Raw genomic sequence first — 22,277 nt, 5'->3', positions numbered from 1 at the left:
GTAAAGTGCCTTTCCCAAGGATACAACGTCGGACCGAGCTGAGGCTCGAACCCCCGAACTCGCAATCTCATGATTACGAGTACGGTATCCTAACCACTAGGCTACCGACGCCATTTTACATTTTCAAACAATGGATATAATTACACATCTTAAATGTATTGAAAACACAAAACGAAGTCACAGTAAAAGCGATGATTCTGGCCCTCACTTTGGTTCTTGTCTGATATCTTGACTGATATATGATGTATGCAATATGAAGAGTGCCATACTGACTCACATTTCGATGATTGCTGCTGAACAGTGAACATTTTGAAGTGAAAGCAGAAATTGAAAGAGAAAGGTGCATCACTAGTTTCTCAAAAAAAAAAATGATCAGATAACATCTAAAATAACAATAGGCATTTCGAACAAGTGTCATCATAATTTTCCTCACGATATCGAGGCTCCTGAAAAAAGTCATTTCAATTTCTTTAAACCCTCATTTATGAAAAACATGAATAATATTGATATGATGAAAAGATGAGCAGAACAAACTGATCATACGTACATTTAATCAATGGTTAACTTGGCACATATATCTGATTTCACCTTAAAGGCAAACAAGGCAAAACTACAGCCGACCTTTGTAATCAATGGACAATTTTTTTAAAGTTCAGAAACTTTACAAATAAATTTTCCATTGAAGTAGTACGAGCTGAGGTCAGGTATAATGCAGAGATCAGAGATTTTTATGCTGGTGCCTTTAGTAGATTAGTAAACATCAATCTTAAGCTACTAAAACACTGGAAAGCCTGCAATGTATCACAGCAACGAAGAAACAGCTGTTTATTATAATCAATGTATATTAATAAAAAAGCAGTAATCACTACGCTGTCTTTACACAGCGTATCAAAAGCTGAAAGGGTATTTAAAGTAAATTTATGCTGTGAACATATATTTTATCTATAGCCGGGTATCACTTTCAACAACAAAACTTTCATAACTTCACAATAACTCCCCTGGCTGGCCGGTCCACATCAATCTATAATTTTAGTTCCTACAGGAGACATACAGTGATGTCGCCTGTTATTGGCAAATATCACAATCCTCATGTTCTGACCATACCCGTTGTCATGTACCCATTCGCAGTTGCATGAATGAGAAGAGAATAGGAGGGTAAATTATAATTCTACTGGACACAACATCCTTCAGAGTAAAACTGGGAATTAAACTCACACTCACAGCTTTTTCATGTCAACACTTTACCATTGAAATATGAGATCCATATGCAGCCAATAAGGAATACATATCTATAATTCCTGTCCAACTTTCAAACACTAACCTTAAACTTTGACAGAGTTTTCATTGACACATTAAATTCAGCTTTGGAAGGGATGAGAATTCATGAGGAGTCTAGGAGCTATGCGAAAAACGATTTTGTTCAGACTTTAAAAATGTTATCAGTTTTAAAAACACATAGTTCATTAATTTACGCAAATTCTCCCTAAATAAGCTATTGATCCAGGACAAATAAACATATGAAAACCAGATTATCTCAAAAGTCAATAAAAATGACAACAAGTGCTTTAATTTGTATATAATTATGCATGATACCTTTCTCAAGATATATATAGAGGCATAAAGCCAGTTCATCGATAATACAGAAACAAAAGTATGTATGAGGAGATTTTAGGAAGAAATAACGGGAAGGAAGGAAGGGAAGAATACATAACAGTTGAAAAAAAAAAGCAATGTGGCTGACAATCGTAACAAATCTGAGTACTGGAGAAAAAGTGTGAAGGGAAAATAGAAATTATAAAAGTCATGTACATTATATTGATAGGAAGTTAAAAGGTATTCTCAAACAGAGAAACGCAGGTTTGACAGTTAAAAAACCCAGTAGCCTGCCCCAACAATGATCGTTCTAGAGGTTATTGTAGCGAAGGACGTTGAGATTCTCAGCCCTCCTATCATCTCTGAACACGCCTCTGTCATCGTACTCATCGTCAACGACGACAGCCGACTTCTCCGCCTCCTCGCCCTCGTACAGATCCATGGCCAGGACCATGATCATGACTATGTTCTTCACAATGAGGGGCGAGACCTCCTCCCCTTGCTTGTGCCACATCAGAATACGGATGGACAGTAGCGGTGTGTTGACCACAAAGATCTGAATCAGTTTGCGCACCGTGCTCATGTTCTGCGAGATAGGGTGCACGCCAAAGTGACTATGACTCAGCATCATAAGAGGAATGATGGGCAAGAGGAAGTTGATGCAAGCAATGACAATCACGGTCCACTCAAACACTGGCTCCATGGCATCTTTACTGTCCTTGTTGAAGAAAATGCTCAAGATGTCCACACAGTCTATGATATCAAAGGGGACAATGCCCGTCAACAGATTGATGTGGGTCCGGGCCGGAGTACCCAGCATGGCAAAGTGGTGAGCTCCCACAAGCAGAAGAAACAGCACCCCAGCCATGGCCAGTGTAAACTTCAGCATGTTTGTCCCAAAGAAAATGTCGGACTCAATTTTGTAGGCAAAGTTTTTGTAAATCAGAGCAACCCGCACAGCTAAGATCACAGAGTAAACCAACCATGCAAAATAAACCAGAGGAAAACCTCTTGCTTCCACCTGCAAGTTTGTTTTCTTATGCTGCTCCGTAGGCAAATGTGAGTTACGAGCCGAAATTTTCAGCTCACGGTAGGAAATAAAAAATGCAACAAAAAAGCTGAAAATAATGGCTACGTCTCCAGCAATCCAGGCATACCAGCTGTGGTTATTGTACTTCACGAGATAATAGTCCAGAATTCCTCCCTGGAATGTGGCCAGAACAATCACCGAAATACGGGTCGGCAAAAATAAGAAGGGATCGCACATCTTTCGATTTTGCGACATTGTGAAAAGGCTCTTTCACTAGACTAAGACAAATTTTCTTCACTGTCTTGGCACTTGATGTCTAGAAGTTTCAAGATTCATGTACTACAACATGCTCGAATTGCTTTCATGGCATAGAATTTCTTTTCATCAAACACAGACTGTAGATCATAATGCGCCCCACATGGGCTACAATTCACAACCTGTTCTTTGTTTCTGATTAGATTTTTTTTAAAGCAATGTTTCACAAGCAAATGGCTGGAGATGGACAAGCCTTGCTTGATACCTCAAAATTTCTTCTCTGTACATTCGATGTTCACTGGTGGTGATGGAGAGAATATATATATTTTTCCACAGCTGTGGTCCGTGACACATCTGAAATGTAAAAAAAAAAGTAAAAGAAATCAATAAAAAAAATGGAGAGTGGGTAGAGTCAACAGCAACATAGTGCCACTTAGGATGGTAAACAAACACCACCAGTGGACCAAAAAAATCAATAATGAAAATGAAAGGCATGGAGTGGGTTTACATACGTGTGTCACTTTAACAAATACAAAGTAGGAAAGGGAAGAAAGGAAAGAACATAAAACAGCCATGAATCTTCAACACAGCATAATTTATGAACTCATCTCTTTTTCTTTACACTGAGAGAGAGCCGTAAATCATTAAATTATGCACAGCAACTAAACAACAATAACTTTTCGACCACTTGCAAAAATTTTGGAGACGTCAACTTGGAGAATCATCAGAAATAATAATGCCAAACCATTAGACCCACTTGCCACAGAATTTTATGTAGTAACTGATAAGGGCCATTCTTTTTGTTGAGGGCTTTCTGACTTGAAGCAAAAGCAGCATTTCAACAAACATAAAAACCATGTCAGATCTTGACAAAGACGCAGTTGTTTCAATGAACTATTCTATTCTTTGCATAAAGGCCAAAACTTCTTGACAACTTAAGTGAAATTCAATCTAGAAACTCTAAAGGGCACCCTACTATTTTTATAGAGATAGACTGGGCCTATTAGATACTATTACTAATTTAGTACCAGATCACAAGAGGTAATAATAATAATAATAATAATAATAATAATAAAAATAATAATAATAATTACATTTATACACAGTGAATATCCAGGATCTACTGCATGTTCTACACATTTTACAACTATATAATTATTACCCCAGAAGATCCTACAACACTCAGAAACTTTCTTGGTCTCCCAGGAAGCATAGAATCTACATCAGATCAGTGAAATGGTTCTGCCAAATTCGGCAATCTTCCAGATGTGCATGTTTTTCTATTCACATTTGCTGGATTGGGGCATAAGGTAAGGGTTAAGGTTATTACCCTTACCCTAACCCTTATTTCTATCCAAATCCAGCAAATATATGAATAAAATGTGCAGATCTGAAAGATTGCCATGAACTACCCCTACCTCTTTCTATAATATGATAAGAAAAGTCGAACTTATGTCAGATGGAATCACATCGAAGTCCAAAAAATATTCCGTCTCCGATAAGGTTTGCTTGTCCGGTTGGCGAGCAGTGGTCAAAATTTCACACCTCTAAAGTGTTATCCTCTCTGATAATGATGGCATGAGTCATTTCTATGTATCCGTTGTCAGAACTGCCGTAAGCTGAAAAAAACGTCTTTTAAAAAAAATTTTTGGTACCATATTTTTTTATATTTGCTAATCGAAAGCCTGACCTTACTTGTGTGAAAAAAATCAAAGTGGAACTGAGACTAGTTTTTTAATAAATTAGAATTTAAATGCGGAAGAACGCTTTTTTAAAATGGTTACGCTGACAAAAAACCTCTTTATCTCAAAACTGCTGCAAATTTGTTTAAAGGGTTTTGTCAGCTTATGGCAAGCAAGTGCTTGCATTTTATTTTGAAACCATTGTTTGACCTATTTAAACCGAAACTTTTGAACATCTTCTTTGCTTTCACCCGCCCCAGCAAAGTAATAAAGACAGTCAGCCAGTGCCACCCCTCCCACGAATGTAACAAAGATTCTCTCACCACTAAGGGCTCACATGGATGCAGTAACATCTACCCCCAAATTGCACCCCTACTCTCCTTCCTTGCCTGGTGGCATGGCGTAAAGGTTAGAGCCAAAGCCTACTGTCTTTGTTTTGGTAAGTGTTTTACGGGGCTCACAACTGCATTAGGCAAGGTCATGTGAGTGCCCAGGACACATTAAACATTTTCACTCAGGTAGGAATTAATTTTTAATTTTGCCCCGGTGGCAGCCGAAACCTACTCTCATTAATTTAGGACCACCAAGGGATTTTTAACGTGTGCACAACTTGCACATGTGACCTCTGAGATTTTTCACCCTATCCGAGAAGGCTAGGTGTTAGACCTTACCTACCCCAAGATCAGGGGTGTGGCTGAGAGACAGCAGTAAGAAGAAGCCAAGAAGTAGCAGTAGTAAGGCTGCAGAAAGAGTCAGGAGCCTAGAGAAGGGGACAGAAAGTGGAGATGAAAGCAGACGACAGAACAAGGTTAGAGAGCAGGAAAGGAAGTGAAAGGAGAAAATTTTAGACTAGAAAATTTTCGGTCACCGTCAGGATGCGAACTCAGGACCTATTGAACCAGAGGCCAACACCATAACCTCTAGACCACGAGAGCCCCCATCTTTACAGTACACATTCATAAGAGCCAAAGGAACCAAACTTCATGGTTTTGTTTCAAATCAGGTCTGAGTGGGCAATGCATTTTCCATCTTAGAAAGGTAAAAACCCTCCGCAGGGAAGGAATTTCTCTTTACATTTCCTTGTTAGATAGGCTTCCGTTTTACAGAGGTAAGGATACAGAGTGCCATACTGAAGTGAAAGCAGAAATTGAAAGAGAAAGGTGCCTCACTAGTTTCTCCAGGTGGTTCGGGGGGGGGGGGGGGGGTGGGGTGGAATAGGGGGTAGATTCCGTTGTCTTACAGAGGTTTTCATTAAGGCAGGTTCGACTGTATTCTAAAAAATGTGTTTATGCTTTAAATAAATCTATTGTTATGTATATTATATCTTAAATAAGCCTATTATTAAGTGGGTTTTAATCTATAAATAAACTATATTATTAACCCAGCAGACCTGGTAGCATTCAGAAATAATCTCCACTTCCCGGGAAGCATACAGTGCAAGCTGCCATTTTTTATGGTAGCAATTTGGGAAGGCAGCACATCATTAAAATAAACAGGTTGATCAGAAAGTCATCAAGAACAATTGGTAGAGACCTAAGTAGCTTTGAATATCTGTACAAGTAAAACATTCTAAAAAAGGCGGAAATAATGCTTAGTGACCATAGCCACCCACTGACATCAAAATTTCAACTATCAACCTGCGGTAAACGATACATTTCCAAAAAAACAAGAACAGCTAGATATAGAAATTCATTCGTACCAACTGCAGTGAGTTTAGTTTAGTAAAGAGTTTTACGGCACTTGCAACACAATAAGGTCATATAAGTGCCGAAGATTAGAGGTGTTACAACTACAGTGAGGTTACTGAACACACAATGCTACAAATGAGAGAGAGAGAGAGAGAAAGAGAGAGAGAGAGAGACAGAGAGAGAGAGAGAGAGAGAGAGAGACAGAGAGAGAGACAGAGAGAGAGACAGAGACAGAGAGAGAGAGAAGGAGAGAGAGAGAGAGAGAGAGAGAGAGAGAGAGAGAGAGAGAGAGAGAGAGAATGTTTTACGGAGCGGATTGTCCCAGCACGTGAGACATGTATTTTTACTAATATCCCGTCTTGTTGTGCATATGCGTGAGTGTACCTAATCTTTCTTGTAACATCTACTGCCATTGGTAACGACCAAGACAACTTTCTCCTTGCGAGATGAATAAAGATTGTCAATGACATTTGTTGTGTTGGAGTGGTCGCTCAACGTGTCGAGGTCGGATGGGCAGCCTGCACTCGTGTAACTGTGTGTGCGTGGGGGGGGGGGGGTTCTGTCTGGGCGCAGAACGTCGTAGATACAAATGCGTCACAGCCCCCCCCCCCCCCCCCCCGCAACTGATAATTATTACAATTATAAGCTGGTCTTGACGTAGATCTACGTAAGGAATTGTGCACTGGTCTATGGAATCAAACGTTACCATATGCTAGGCTTTACACAGCAACACAACTTTTTGGCACACAATCGAGATGACACAGGCATGCATTTGAACGAATCGGTCTTCTTTTTTTTTTGCACAGCTCATAATATGCAGGCATTTTAGGCACCACTTGTTACATCCCTTTATACATTACTTGCTCAGTGCCTGTATTTATCTACACAAAATCTAATGTTTGCTATTAGTATTACTAACACTCGGATTCAACAAGATGTTGGTTCAGGCCCGGCGACATCGTTGAATCCGAGTTCCACTGTATTTAAATTAACCTAGACTTCGAGATGTAGATTCTACTAGTAGATGACAGAAGAAAAAAAAAAGAATGTGGAGGGCTCACTTTTTACAGTTATGTATGGGCATCATAGAAGAAGAAGACACGCAAGTACAGTAGAACGTGCCTTAAACGAAACCTGTATAAAACAGAAACCTGTCTTAATGGAATCTTCCCACTCCCCCCTTAATATCCTCTTTAATTATCTATTCTATAAAACGGAAACCTCTCCAACGCAGAAATGGAAAGAAAAATCCGCTCCCTTCCGGGGGTTTTACCTCTCTAAGATGGAAAATGCATTGCCTGCTCAGCCCTGATTTGAAACAAACTCGCAAGTTTGGTTCCGCCGGCTCTAAACTTAACGTCATGGCCATGCCTCCGGGCAAGGAAGGGGAGTAGGCGGTGCAATTTGGGGGTAGATGTTACCCCATCATGTGAACCCTGAGCGATGCAGATGGTCAGTGTAGTGTGGGTGTCAAATTTCACGACTGCCCGTGAGAGTGCTTGAGTAGTGAGCCACTACGAAAACTTTCCTGGGTAGCCAGAAGCCAGAGGTGTGAAATTAGATTGACTAATGCCTGCCGCCCTGATCGTACGGCCAGCCAAGAAGAGAGTTCCTCGAATCGTTGTTACATGATGGCAGTGAAGGGTGGCATTGGTTGACTTTACACCAATGGGTGGGGGGCTTAGGGTAGAAGCAAAGGAGATGTTCAAACGTTTCTGTTTTTAATAAGTCAAACAGCGGTCCTAGGAAATGCAAGCACTGGTGGTAATTGGGGGCGCATTAGGTTTCGCCCCATATGATGCAACAGGAGACTACCTGTCAAAGTCTGAAAATCGTTTCGCCTCAAATCGTATTCGAATACAAATTAATAACACAGAAGATAGAAGATCGATTACTTTGTGAACGCCCCAGAAACCAAATTAATTTGTAAATGCGCCCTCCGTGTCAATGAGAACTCGGGAAGGTTGAACTATAACGACTCAACCTCTCCCCTTCTCCCTTTATTGTACCGGACTCTGTCTTGCTCATTCCCACTCTTTCACATGAAGAATGGCTGCCCAGTTTGAACAAACATTTTAGTAAGTGTCTAGTGTGTTGCTGTGTTGAAACGACTATAAATTTTCCTAGTTTTGTAGAATTACTCTCGGTCAACAAGGAGCAAGAACTATCTATGTACATTTTAAAAAGGGGGTACCAAGCTGTTGCAGTTTCAGGATTCAAGTTTCGTTTGGACAAGAATCAGCAAAACACTGTAGACATTGTAACGCTTTTTAAAAACAATCTTTGGGTTTTTACAACGATTGTGTACCTGATATCAGATTTTTATCTTCACTGTCACGCCATATATAAAACCATCCTACTCACTCAAAGTTCTACTTCCACGTCCAAGTTAATGGCAGGGGCATACTCGCAACGTACTAAATTAAATCTAGTTGTAAACGAATTCAAACTGCCGCGAAACTATGAAATAATGATTACTTTCCACAGGTACACGCTGTGACGTAATTGCGGCGAAATGTCGACATCCCGTAATTGGATAAAAAGTAAGACTGGTGCATCTCATTATTCATTATCAGACAGGATAGCGCTTGAGAGATGTGAAGTTTTGACCACTGCTTGCCGATCGGACAAGCGATCCTTGATCCCATCGGCTGGGCCTTTGAACCCCCCCCCCCTCCCCGCCCCTTTCCATCTCCCCTATTCCCCTGTCTAAGACGGAATTTTCTTCTCGCTCCCTTGCAATTCCGTCCTACACAGGTTCGACTGTATTGTAAGTGTAAGGTCTAGATCTACATCTAGTCACAAATTTAGATCTCAAGATCTAGAATCTAGATCTAGATCTAGATCTATCTAGTATGAAAACTAAGATCAAGCTTCCAGATCAAGCACACTACAATACAAACCCCATTGTTATGTTACAGAAAGAAACATTGGCGTACAGTGGGAGTGGGAGCAACACCTATTTTTAGAGACTAGACTAGATCTAGGCCCGGAAATCTAGATCTAAAGTCTAGATCTAGATCTAGTTTAGATATCAAGATCTACAAAACCTAGATTCTAGTCACTCCTAAAGTCAAATTTGAAAGACGTGGCCATGCCATGCCATAGCACACTGGTCGAGATCGGTCTCCAGGCTAATCACTATTATTGGCACTGTGTCATAAGAGAATTAAACGTCCAGGTCAAATCTAGCCGAGATAACAGACAAACACACAAATATACAGACCAGAATGGGAATGAGACCTACACAACTGAATAAAATTGTTTGGTGACTGTGAAGAAACTGATAATCTAGATCTAGAATCTAGGTTAGCAGCCCACACAATGTGAGCGTTCACCCGTCAACGACAACGACTCATTGACCTCATTTGCCAGAGGGGAAGTAGTTTGTTTACCTTCCAAGCAAAGACCTTTGACCTCAATTTCTTTTGACCCCGTGACCTCGAAAAGTTTGCAGTTGCTGTTGATTGTAGCCTACTTTATTTAAGTTATTGTGCGTTAGCTAGATCTAAATCTAGATCTAGTCAAAACTGCCGAATTAAAACCTCGAAAGTAAACGTAAAGATTGTACCTAATGTTGATATAGATTCTGAGTTCTAAGAAGAGCATTTCAAACTCAGAAAGACCACACCATATTATTATCCATCAATAAAAGAAGATCGAGAAGCTTTTGATCAACACCAAGTAAGTGGTAGCCACCCCCCAAAAAAAACAACAACAAACAAACAAAATCTCTCCCGTGGCTACATTACTACGTTTAATATTTATATTAGCAGAAAGCTAGGCCTAATAAAGTTAACCGTTTAAGAATAGGTTCGAACTCGAGTGGGATCCAAATTGTGATCTCCCTTTTACAAATTTTTAATGTTTCCTGACGTGATCCCCCCCCCCCCCCCCCCCCCCTTCTGAGCCAGGCGCCTTGACAGAGTGGACTACTAAAGAAATGTTTTTTGAAGGACCAATTTAAATTACACGTGTACCGTGGGGGTGAGTTTGAGTAAAGAGAAGCACCTCGACATAATCGGTCATAGTGCGGGGAATTTTTCAGTGGCAAGACAGAAACAACAGCAGGGAATTTTAAGAAAAGATTTAAGTAGTACATGTACCTGCGGGTTGGAATTTTTAAAAGTGGAGAGTAGGGGCACAAAAGATTGACCAACAATGCACAAGAGATGACATACTGAGAACTTGAGGGCTAGAACAATTGACCTGGCTGGAAGAATGGAACTTGGAAGATTTGTGAAGACAAACTGGAAAGAAAAATGGGAACACAGGCAGAATTGACATATGAACAATACAGGACGACTAGGACACCGTAAAAGCAGAGGACATAATTTATCTGTCCCCGTGGTTTTATGCACCCCGCATAATTTAGCAAAATTTGATCATTTTTTGCAAAATTTCGGATTATTTTCCTTTATCATTCTTTGTTAATATTAACTAACAACATCGCATAATTTCACATTTTTGGACTCAGTTTGCATAATTTCAGAATTTTTTTTCTTGCATAAAACAACGGGGACAGATGTAGACAGTCTCCAACATTTCGTTTTCTTTTTAGAAAGATTTAAGCTGAATGCACGGGGGCGACAATTTAAGGAGATGTGGGCTTCTTCAAAGCTGGATCAACTTCTTTGTTTCACGTTTTGTAAGTGTTTTACGGCACTTGCAACACAATTAGATCATATAAATGCCGACGATTAGAAGCAGGTTTCAAGAGAGTAACAAACACAAAAAAGGAGGAGAGATAAGGATGAGAGATGTTTAATAGGAAAGAAGGAGCAACCCCCCCCTAGAGCACCCGCCAACCACCCACACTCAATTACTTCTGGCAGACTTGTTAGGCTACTACAAAAGGAGCTAAATGATCGTAAAATTTACACGCCTCCATCAGTATAATTTTTCTATCATTTAAAACTAAGAGGTAGGCTGCTTGAGCCTTGTCTATCAGGCCAGCTCAAGTAGTCTGCCATAATGACAGAGACAATGAAGGAAATATCATCTTCCCTACAGAGGAATAAAACTCTTCAGCATGCAGGAAGGCGAAATAAGCCTGACTACTACTACTATACCACAGACACTGGTGAAAAAGTGGAGACTGATCAGCGTTTGTTAAATTAAAGAGAAGCACATCAACGCAATAACGGCCATAGTATAAAGCAGGAAAGAAGCAAGATAAAATATAGTCAGATACAACAGAGGGAAAGAAAAGAAACAGGACCTACCAGTGGCGCTCTCCAACCACCAGTGGACTGATTTGCACTGACTTGAGTTAAAGTATGAGAGACAGACAGATACAGTGGGGTGACAATTTTAAAAAGGACCTACTAGTGACATTCGCTACCCATCCATTGATTTGAATATCTGCAAGTGGAGATATACTTTGACAGACAGACAGACAGACAGAGAGTTTGAGTTTGAGTTTGAGTTTTACGGCGCTCGCAACTGTATAACGTCATTGAGTGCCAGAAGATTAGAGGTGTTACAAGAGAGTAACAAACATAAAAAAGAAAAAGGGGAGATAAGGACGATAGATGTTTGATAGGAAAGAAGAAGCAAACCACACCAGAGCACCCGCCAACCACCCACACAGAGAGAGAGGGAGAGAAAGAGAGAGAGAGAACAACAGAGCAAGATAGAAAGAGAAAGATATTCAAAAAATACTTTCTAGAAAAAATAAAATAACAACAACAGAAAGTTCACATAGCAGTTACAAGATTTGTATTTACTGGATCATGTGACACGTCATTCACTTTTGTCATACAAAAATGCCAAGTTCCATAATATTAAAATTGATGATTTCCAACAGAGATGCCAAACCTGTGATTCAACATCATTCTTAGATAGGGCTGAGCCAAACAAAATACATGTCATGTACTTTTGAATTATAAGGAAAGTACAAAACTCGAACCAGAGTCTTGTAGGGATACTAACAGAGTCAATGGTGATGTCCCATCTTGAAGTTGAAAATTAAAACCTCGACATACTCACGCATCCCAGAAAATCATTCATATGCACTGAAATAAAATTTAAAAAAAAAACCCAACCCAAAATAAATCTTTTTTGAAGCTACTACGATACAAAACTAAAACAACAGAATAACAATAGCCAGGTAGCCATTTCCACCTGGGTAAAATGAGGAAAATTTTGGTAAAGTGCTTTTCCCAAGGACACAAAACCGTGTCCCTGGCGGGATTCAAACCGATGACCTTTTGGTAGCAGCCTAACCACTAGACCACCAATGACTGATATCTTTTCAAGACCCCCACCTTCAGCCGTGAGGTCAACCAAGCCTACTATTATGGTCACTCAGTGGCTCCTATTGTGGACAATGTCTACATGTGGTGCTGGTGGCCTATATTCCTTTAAGTAGTTAGGCTCTCGAACTCGCAAATGTATGTTGTAAGACCATTGGTTCTAATCTCGTCAGGGGCCTAAAGTTGTGTCCTTGGGAAATGCACGTTACACAAATTTTGCTCACATCACCAAGGTGGGAAAGAGTACCCGGCTATAGACAGCAAAAGATCTTGTCAGTTTGTTAGTGTTTTGGCACCTTGCACTGTACGCTTTGCAGGAAGTTGAGATTGTTTCAGAATGATATCAGATCTGCAGGGGTAATAATATAGATTGTAAAGCTCATAGTGCTTGCTGCTGAGTTGGACTTTAGGCTATTTAAATGCTACTTTTTTTTATTTATCACAACATAAAGACAAATTTAATTTCCACATATCGTCACTATTGCCCATGTCATTTTTGTTATCTTGAGAAAACATGTGTGCTAAATACAGATGTCCATCATAATTTACCCATCGCTTTTGTTTTAGTAAGAGTTTTACAGCACTTGCAACACAATTAAGTCACAATAATATAAGTACCGAAGAATAGGTGTTACAAGAGAGTAACAAACACAAAAAAAGGAGAAGAGATAAGGAAGGATGACAAATGTTTGATAGAAAAGAAAAAGGAGCAAACCAAACCAGATTTCAAGACTGAAAGAGTTAACTACTTTGCTTGTGGAAGAAGGCTCGTTGGCTCTACGAGAAAGAAAAAAAACGTACTATACTATCCCTTGCAAGAATGTTATTCCGAACTAGGTTTCTTAATGGAGGATACAAATACAAGTGTTCCATCTTGAATATAATCTGAATTACATTTACATCCAGTTAGATACCAATCATCACTATAATACAAACTAGAGAGATCAAGATCAATCCTGCATGATCTCTTTTCTCAACCTCCAATTGGATTATATTAGTTTAGTTTTACTCCTACCATCATAATCATCTCATAATATAAGTATTCCTATGGCCTTTAATTTTAAAGCATGAAATATCAGATTATAATTGGGTCACAATCAGAATACTGATTATGTATCTAGCTGAAGACTATCATTGTTATCATTATTATTCCTTTACATCATGCAAGTCATGATTATGAGTTTGCTTGTGAGTGCAAGTATACTATTATATTACTATACTATGTTTATGTGTACAGATATGTGTGGAGGAGAGGATGTGTGAAAGAGTGTGTATGTGTGTGCACGTGGTGAAACACCAAACCAGTGTGCCAGAATCTAGACAAATAAAGACTTATCTTATGCTGTCTTATGAGCAATCCAAATGAAATAACGATAGCTGCCTTTTTTTATTTGTGACTACACACTGTAGAAAATCAGAAATATCAACAACAGTGTTAAGACAAATTGTTGTGCAAACTACATAATTGCATTTTACCAGATTTGATATTGAACTTTGCTTCAAATGATCTCAAAGTGGAAACAGAAATATAATATACACTTTACTACAACATGACAAAAAACTGGCTTTTACAAAGTCATTCTTTATTAACATATATTTATTTTCTCACACAATTTTTACCAAGCAAAATCAACTTTTTCTTCTTTTCAATGTAGGTATTTTTACGAACCCATTGACACAATTTAGATCCCTTAGGAAGTGGGCTTCTGACCCTGCCTATAAGGGCCAACCTGGTGGGGGGAGAGATACAACATCCCAGCAGAAAGACCCGACATACTTGACAAAAATTGACCCCACTCAGGAATCAAAACCAGATCTCCTGCATGCAACAGTGAAGCGCCTAACTGCTACATCACAGACGCCAGTAAGGTACTCAAAAACCAAATCATTGAAGAATATCATAAATAAATTAGGAGGAATGAATTACTTAATAAAAGTAAAAACAGCAACAACAACAACAACAAATGTATCAAACACTTTATGTGCAATTAAATATATATATATAGAGAGAGGCTATTAATTAAAACAACAATACTTTTCCCTGTGGCAACAGCCTCAAATTCAAGACACTGACACCCCCTGGAAAGACAAACGGCGAGAAAGAAGGTGGGTAGTGCCAAATTAATGGGCGTGTACTTCCAGTCAAAGATCAAAGATGGGGGGTGGGGCGCTGTTGTGAAGCTCCCATATCTTCAGTATCCACTACTTTTTTGCTCGTTTTTAAATTCTGTCCATCCTTCTCAAAGCACAAATACACCCACTACTGTGCTGAAATATATTTCTCTATAAATGTAAGTAACACAAAGTCGGAGAACAGACGCAAATAAATTTAGACAGAAGATTTAACTAAAGTAGGTCAACTACATTTCTCAAGTGTATGAATATTTATGCAAAAGACCTTTCTCTGCAGAAATCTATGGGGTTTTCAGTAGTAAGAGAATTGTGTAATTTTCAGACCAGGCTAGATATCACGTACAATAATTACTTTTATCACTCTGAGACAAGCATTAAGTTAACTCGAAATACATGTACTAAGCAAAAAAAATCAGATAAAATGGAGGAAAGGCAAGCATACAAATACAATAAATGTCACTTAAACTTTTTTTAAATCGCCTTAAAAATAATTGATCCTCTTCATTTTATTAGAAAGTACAATTATGGAATTACTTCAAATGATAAAAACCGTCAACACCTTGAATATTGTCCACTGCACGGCAAAGTAGTTTACATAATATGAAAGTTAGAATCAAGCCTAAAAAACCTATTAAAGAAAAATTATTCTGAAGTCCAACGGGTCCTTAAAGAACACTTATGCTCTGGCAAGAAGCTTGCACCTTTTGCTAGCCTTAGAACAGATGGTTGAAAGTACTGTAACACCTGCACAAGGTGCCCACCTTTGGTTCTGGTTCCATGACTGAAGGTGATCTCAGATGATCCTCTTTTTAAGGAGGAAAGTAATTAGTGGGTGATTGGCAGATACTCTAGTGTGATTTGCTCCTTCTTTTCTGCCAAACCTACAGTCCTTATCTCTCCTCCTCTTTTTTAATGCTTGTTACTCTCTTGTAACACTTGTAATCTTCAGCACTTATATGACCTTATTGTGTTGCAAGTGCCATAAAACTCTTACTAAAGTAATTGTACTTAGCATGCAACACAAAAGTCTGTCTGCATCACTATATCAGGATGCAAGTAAACACCCATTCAGCTGTATGCACAAGATGTGACTGGACCTCTAGTTTCATTTTTAAACAATATTTACAACAGGGGTATGAAAATATGCAGGAAGAAAATGAATGGTGTTTCCCCAAAAAAGAAGCCCAAGGTAGGTATTAGTAGTTTTACTACAAATGACACATACCCTGAGACCATACCAGAAAACGAGGACTATCACACATCAAAGTAAGCTCTACAATATTATTAAAGCATTAAAAAGATACCCCAAAAGTCCATGCATCATAAGTATTGCATATACTCGGGGGGGGGGGGGGATGAAATTAAAGACCAAACAAAAAATACCGTGTTTAGAGGAGAAAAAAAAAAAGAAAAAAAGAAACTAATCTTTCCTTTTATAGAAGAAACATTTTTCATGGAAATACATTTTAGCAACCACCTTCCATACCTATGTCTGTACACATTCATACATTCTCTCTATTACATTCAAGCTTCCATTTCAACCAGCAAAAAACACTCTCCCACTTATGTCCATTTGTGCAGCAGACACGGTCACACTTCATTCCACTACTAGATTAATCAGAGTCAGAGTCAGTGAAGACAAAGTCGCCGTTCTCAAGGTTGAATCGCACTCCAAACCTCTCCTCTTCGTCATCCGAGTGAAGAACATCCAACAATATCAGAGACAGCTCATCGTCCAACGAGATCAGAGAGTCATCATCACGAGACGCAAAAAAGTCCCACAAACTGTATTCTTCCACATGGTCTTCCCCATCCGCATCCACTCGTCTCCGTCTTTTCGGCCTGGCCTGTGGCGGAGCTATGGACCCATCCGGCAAAGCGTGTAAGTAGAAACATTTGTCGTAGAAAGGGCACTCTCCTTTACCTTGCTTGAAATACTGGCACGGCTTTTTGCTGTAAAGAGGAAAAACTTTCAGAATCCAATTAAAATAAATGTGTTAATTTCTCTTTCTTCATTAAAAGTTTGAAAGTGTATGTTACATTTGAGTATGAGTAATGAGAAGTACACCGACACAATAAGTCATCAACTACCAGGAAAATGCAAGGAAAAATACTCAGTAACGAGAAGTACACCGACACAATAAGTCATCAACTACCAGGAAAATGCAAGGAAAAACACTCACAAACAGCACATAGAAGATTTCAAAAGATAAAGCAACCCAGTGGCTTTCTCCTGCCACCCACACAACAAACTTTACCAAACTTATCAAAGTCATATAACCAGGAGAAAGGTAATCAATGCACGAATAATGAAGTGAAAATGAGGGTAAAAACCACCCTTGCCTTTGAGCACATAATTGTACAATATCAATTATCAACCCTTAAGTCAGAACAGAATTCCAAGCACAACAATACTGAAACTAGTCATGCAATTTTTTTTCTTCTAAAAATATTGATAACACGTTTCATATCATGGTTGGGGAGTCACTTATTTTGTTTCAATAAGAGTTTTACGACACTTGCTATACAAATAGGTTAAATAAATACGAAAGATTAAAGGTGTTAGAGAATTTTTTTTAAAAACCCAACAACAACAACAACAAAAATATTTTTAAAAGGGAGGAGAGATAGATGTTTGATAGGACAGAAGAAACAAACCACTCCGAGCACCTGTCAGCCACTAAAGGGTGTACGCTTTACCAAACACACCCTGTCTGCAAGATCAGAATATGACAAGAAAAAAAACCAGACAGAGAGACAGGCCTTTGACATGAACAGAGAAACACAGGGAAAGCCACATCACAAAACAGCCTGTCTGTTATCAGCGGCAAATAAGATCATCATGGTACAGCAGGACGCTGTTTTCTTGAGGCAGCACCATATTCATCACAGTTTTTCTCTGAGGGAAGGAGTAGTGGCAATCAAATGAGCTCAGTAGAACCACACCCTAACAGTCACACAACTTTGAGATGTTTCTCTTTGCCTGGGTTGAACGATCTGCCAGATATATAAAATCTACAGTCAAACCTGCTTTAACGACTACCTGTACAAACCCATATTGCTGTTTTACATTATAACGTCACCGTGTAAGAGTAAGACAGCCTTTTTCTTGACAATGGTGACTGTCTTAGACATTTCGATACATCAGAATTACAAAGTTCTATCTGACATTTTTGGTCATTTTGAATAACTGAGACCACGAGGTCAGAAATCAGCTGTTCTTTCTATCTGCTCTATCAAAATCGTAAGATTATTCGGATTCGTTATCAAGATATTCAAAGAATCGTATTAGAATAAGCTTGACATATTTTGAAGCTCAACATTATTTTACGTCAAATTTCTCAAAACTAGGTACTGTGCAGGCAGAACTTTGTAATTCTGAGATAGCAAATTTCAAGTGTATTTTAAAAGCAGGTCTCACACTGAGGGTAGTTCCGATTCTATTTTTTTTCCCTCACTGGCCCGGGCCTTCAATCAAGAGATCACCATGTTAGAGACATGGACAGAAGACAGAGCAAGTAGGCCTACAGAGATAGGGAGTCACTATCAAACTAGAGAGCATGTGTGGAAAAATAGCACCCCATTTTGGTGGGACTATGGACTATTCTTAACACCTGACCCTTTCAAGGCAGCAACTATCACCTCCATACAAAAGTCAGTAACTCTAAAACACACGCTCCCCTGACACCAAAACCCCTTCATTCCGGGGAATAGAGAAATCCAAACTCTCACCTTATTTCGGCTAGGTAGTCTGCAATGAGCTCCTTCTTCTTTTCTTCAGAGTCTACCCAGAACTCACTTGGAGTGACAAAGTTTGAATGAGTACGACAAATGGGACAGGATCTGGGGGAGAAAAGGTTGAGGAAATGAAGATTTGATGTCTTGGCCATCCCAAATGTGATTTATGCATGCGAAGACAAAGAAAAAGCTAAATTTTGAGCAATTCATTTAGTAAACATATCGATTGCTCAGAGTAAGACTCCATCATACGTTGAAATTTCACAATAACTGAAAGGAAAATATTCGTTGTACTGTTGAGAGAAATAAACTTTTCATTCCTAATACACACACAGCTTTGGCAGCAATCACATCGCCCAGATTCCAGTTGCCAAACTCATGTAACAAAATGCAACTCATATGGCTTCTTGTATGCAAGCTTTTCAAAACCTAGGAAAATATTAGAAAACCTTTTTTTCTTTTCGTGTGGCCTAAAACGAGGAAGACCATACATCAAAGACGTGTCTTTTATGTGACGTCAGTGGCCTAATGGTTAGGGTCTAAGCCTTGCAACCGTAAGATCGTGGATTCGAATCCCACCAGGGGATTGTGTCCTTGGGAAGGGCACTTTACACAAACTTTCCACACTTCACCCAAGTGGAAAAGGGTACCCTATCGGAAACAGTGAAAGATCTTGTCAGTTTGTTTAAGTGTTTGAGAATGTGAAATCCACTGCTTGTACTGTATGGCGTATGCTACACGGGAAGCCGAGAATGATTCTGTGTGTTCTAGGGTCTACTGGGGCAATGATACTTGTAAGCACATAGAGAGTATGCTGCAGAGCGTGGGTATGCGCTACTTAAATAAATGCAATTATTATTATCCTCTCACCTGTGGGTTTCTTTCTCTGCATACCTCTCCTTCCTCCACTCCTTGATACATGTCAAGCAGAAACAGTGGGCACAGTTCTCCAATAGACCAAAACGACGATCCACTGGGGCCCCGTTCTCTCCTACTTTCTCCGTGGTGACCTCTAAACAGATACCACATTCTTTCTCACTGCTGTCTTTCATGAGAAACGCAAGCTCCATCTCTTTCCTGTGCTCTTCTAGACATTCCTGAGAGGAAAGACGTTTAGTAAAGTGCTAAAATATAATAGTCTTGCACCCACCAGAATAAAACCTCAAAAGACTTCAGTTACTTCCTTGACAAGCCAATTCATTCCAATTTATCTCCCCCCATTACCCTGGAGCATACAGTACTGCTTGTTAGGAGCTTCATTCATTAATTTTAATAGATTCTACATTCACAGATATCCAAATGTTTAGTTTAAGCAGAGTGAATACGATGATAGGATAAAGCATTTTTCCAATGCATGTAACCTTTTACCTGGAAGAGCCAGGAATAGCGCTCATTAGCAGATCATACAGAAAAGTAATGAGGCTTGCCTCAAGCAGGAATTAAAATTAATACAGGAAAAGAGCTTCTTCACCAAAACACAACATCAACAACAAACTTCATCATTTTCAAGAACACATACAAATTGAAAAAATACACGAAAAGTTTTAACAGGAAATGAATTATGGGAACATGATAGACACTACCACATTTTTGACTTTGTGCAGACTATGAAGCGACTCAATGAGGGATAAGCAACAGAAATAGAGCTTGTGAAGGAACACTGTGTTAACATCACAAAACAACAAATTACCAGACAGGTAATTAACTCATGAAACAAAATCGACAAAAATATAATGAACTCATACTAAAATGTAAAACCCACTTTCAAACTTTTAATGAACAGCTATTAAACAATATTCAAACGCCACTAAATAATGCACAGGTTTGATACCTACCTTTTGATGTGACTCTCGGAGATCTTTATTAGTCGGATGCAATCGAGGCAAGCCACACATATCACAGACTTCGCCATGCAGATATGCACAGTTCTCAAACGAGCAATGCCCATGGGCAAAGTATGGGCAGAGTAAGTCCTCTTCTGTGACTTCCTTCGGAGGTTTCCCAGGGTCAAATCCTCCCACTGCTTGATCCACATCTGAATGAGCTGCCTGTGCATAACTTCCTGGAACTGACAAAAGACAAACAGGAACATGACATTGAAAATGGTCATAAAGGTTATGCATTTCCAATGTGTGGAATCAAGCTCCTGTATATTTTTTGGCATATAATGAAGTTATTGGTTTTATCTTAAAGCTTGTTCATTTACCTTGTTTTTAATGAATACAATATCCATCTACCTTGAATATAACTTAATATATCTGCAATTCACGAAGGTGGGTTGGACTAGTGTCAGAGGCAAGTAAAATTAGTGAGAAAATGGCCGGAAAAGTCTGGTAACTTACGAAGCTTGAGTGTCCTTGAAAACTGCAAAATCGCATTATTTTTTAATTTAGCATTTCCAACAGCCGTAAGTTAACAGGTATCTAACCATAAAGTGACTGCAGATAAGATCTTCAGAAACTTGAAAAATAATTCAAAATTATACCCGCTATGGACCAAAAGTTGTCAAATATTAAAATGTGGACCAATCAACTATTTTGCAGCATGTTTCTTTTATAAAATGTGATGTTTCAACTCTATGAAAGGCAAATAACTTTGTTATTTCAAAGCAGAGCATCTAATTCCGTCATTGTTTTCATGAATTCAGAATTATAATCCTGTTAAAAACCAGACTGGGAGGAACAAAAATATTCTAGAAGGGTCAAGAAAAATTTGAACAGTATTATCCAAACTCAAGATGTTGCAAAGTCCTACAGTGATGGTGCTAAAGCAGGTGGCAATCAGAAACTTTGACATATGCCCTGGGAATAGAGAAATGGCAAAACAAGTATTCAACCTGGACTTCAATACTGGAGACAAAAATCTCGGCATACGTTCGAATGATTAAGGAACATCAATTTATTCACACAAACTCACCTGAACCATGGAATTTTTGACCAGGGACAAAATCTTTTGCCTCCACCCATTTCTTTTCAAACAACTCTTTTTCTTGCTCGTGCTTTGCATGTGCCAAACTTTGCTCCAGTCCACCTTTCTTCAGCTTGACCATGTTTGACTGTAGTTGTGGCACATTCCTTTCATTTTCTGCCTTCTTACTAGTCGTTGACAGCTCTGAAGCTGAAGGAACAGCTGTTTTCACATGGTCGTACCTAGAAAAAGCAAAGAAAGTAAAGTAAGTCATTGAACAGCTCTGAAACAAACCTTTTTTTCCTCACAAGTCGTCAAGTTAACCAATAGACATTAATGAAGTGTCTTTCACATTTCCTAAAATCTGTGTTCTCCATGACCTTTATCAGATGTAATTTCATTTTCTTTTTTCAAACCGTTTGCAAATATTTCTCAAAGTACAAAGGGGACAGGTTTATCTCGTGTAAGTATGTGAACTACTTTTTATAGCAATCTTCATCTCCTCCTTTCTATGAATTTTCTTCTCACAGTACCCTTTCCAAGATACATAGCTATGAGAAATCACATCAGAAGTGCAAAATATTCAGCGAGTCCTATCTGCTCACCCCCTGCCTCTGCTTCTGCAATGCCTGCTAAGGTAAGATAATACTTTATTGTCCCAGAGGGAAATTTTTCTTGGCTGTACAGGACTGCAAAACACATACAAGAATACAAAGAAATTAAATAATATATTACTCTCATTAAAATTCAATATGAAAAAAAGTAAAGCTAACAATTAATAATGTATATATCACATCAGATGCATCATTCAACGACATGCGCAGAAAGACAAGTAGGTTCTTGATTCCACCTACCACTATAAGATCAGAGGTCTGAAAAACCCAAAACTACCGACTGACTCCAACGCCTTCACCTTCACAAACCCGAAATTCAAACCAAGTGATCTGGTATGAAAGAGATGCAACTTGCCTCTAGATTAGCAACCCCCCCCCCC

General features: G+C 39.0%; 2 protein-coding genes across 3 annotated transcripts in view; both read right to left on the bottom strand.

Annotated features, from left to right (window-relative positions):
- Positions 1–1,580: 1,580 nt before the first annotated feature.
- Positions 1,581–9,727, bottom strand: LOC101858293. 2 transcript variants are annotated; one of them, XM_005104932.3, is made up of 2 exons: positions 9,475–9,727; positions 1,581–3,232 (listed from the first exon to the last, which is right to left on the bottom strand). In XM_005104932.3, the coding sequence occupies exon 2, from the start codon at positions 2,876–2,878 to the stop codon at positions 1,904–1,906; it is 975 nt and encodes a 324-aa protein (XP_005104989.1). In that variant the 5' UTR covers positions 2,879–3,232; positions 9,475–9,727; the 3' UTR covers positions 1,581–1,903. The 2 variants fall into 2 exon arrangements, with proteins under 2 accessions (XP_005104989.1, XP_005104990.1); XM_005104933.3 differs by having other exon boundaries at positions 9,496–9,727.
- A 4,340-nt stretch (positions 9,728–14,067) lies between these two features.
- The window catches only part of LOC101860516 (probable E3 ubiquitin-protein ligase makorin-1), a 23,871-nt gene continuing 15,661 nt past the window's right edge, over positions 14,068–22,277 (bottom strand). Inside the window, exons 3-7 of the mRNA XM_013086179.2 lie at positions 21,293–21,525; positions 20,212–20,444; positions 19,247–19,473; positions 18,371–18,481; positions 14,068–16,591 (exon numbers count right to left, since the gene is read on the bottom strand). Of these exons, the coding sequence (XP_012941633.1) occupies positions 16,252–16,591; positions 18,371–18,481; positions 19,247–19,473; positions 20,212–20,444; positions 21,293–21,525 (1,144 nt within the window). The 3' untranslated portion in view covers positions 14,068–16,251. The remainder of the gene's footprint in view (positions 16,592–18,370; positions 18,482–19,246; positions 19,474–20,211; positions 20,445–21,292; positions 21,526–22,277) is intronic.

The sequence above is a fragment of the Aplysia californica genome, unplaced genomic scaffold (assembly GCF_000002075.1).
Source record: "Aplysia californica isolate F4 #8 unplaced genomic scaffold, AplCal3.0 scaffold00442, whole genome shotgun sequence".
Taxonomy (NCBI): domain Eukaryota; kingdom Metazoa; phylum Mollusca; class Gastropoda; order Aplysiida; family Aplysiidae; genus Aplysia; species Aplysia californica.
Note: the sequence above shows the minus strand (reverse complement) of the source record. Positions and strands in the feature narration are given on the sequence as shown.

Coding starts and splice junctions, on each gene's coding strand:
- LOC101858293 (XM_005104932.3), bottom strand. CDS start 2,878: ATGTCGCAAAATCGAAAGATGTGCGATCCCTTCTTATTTTTGCCGACC.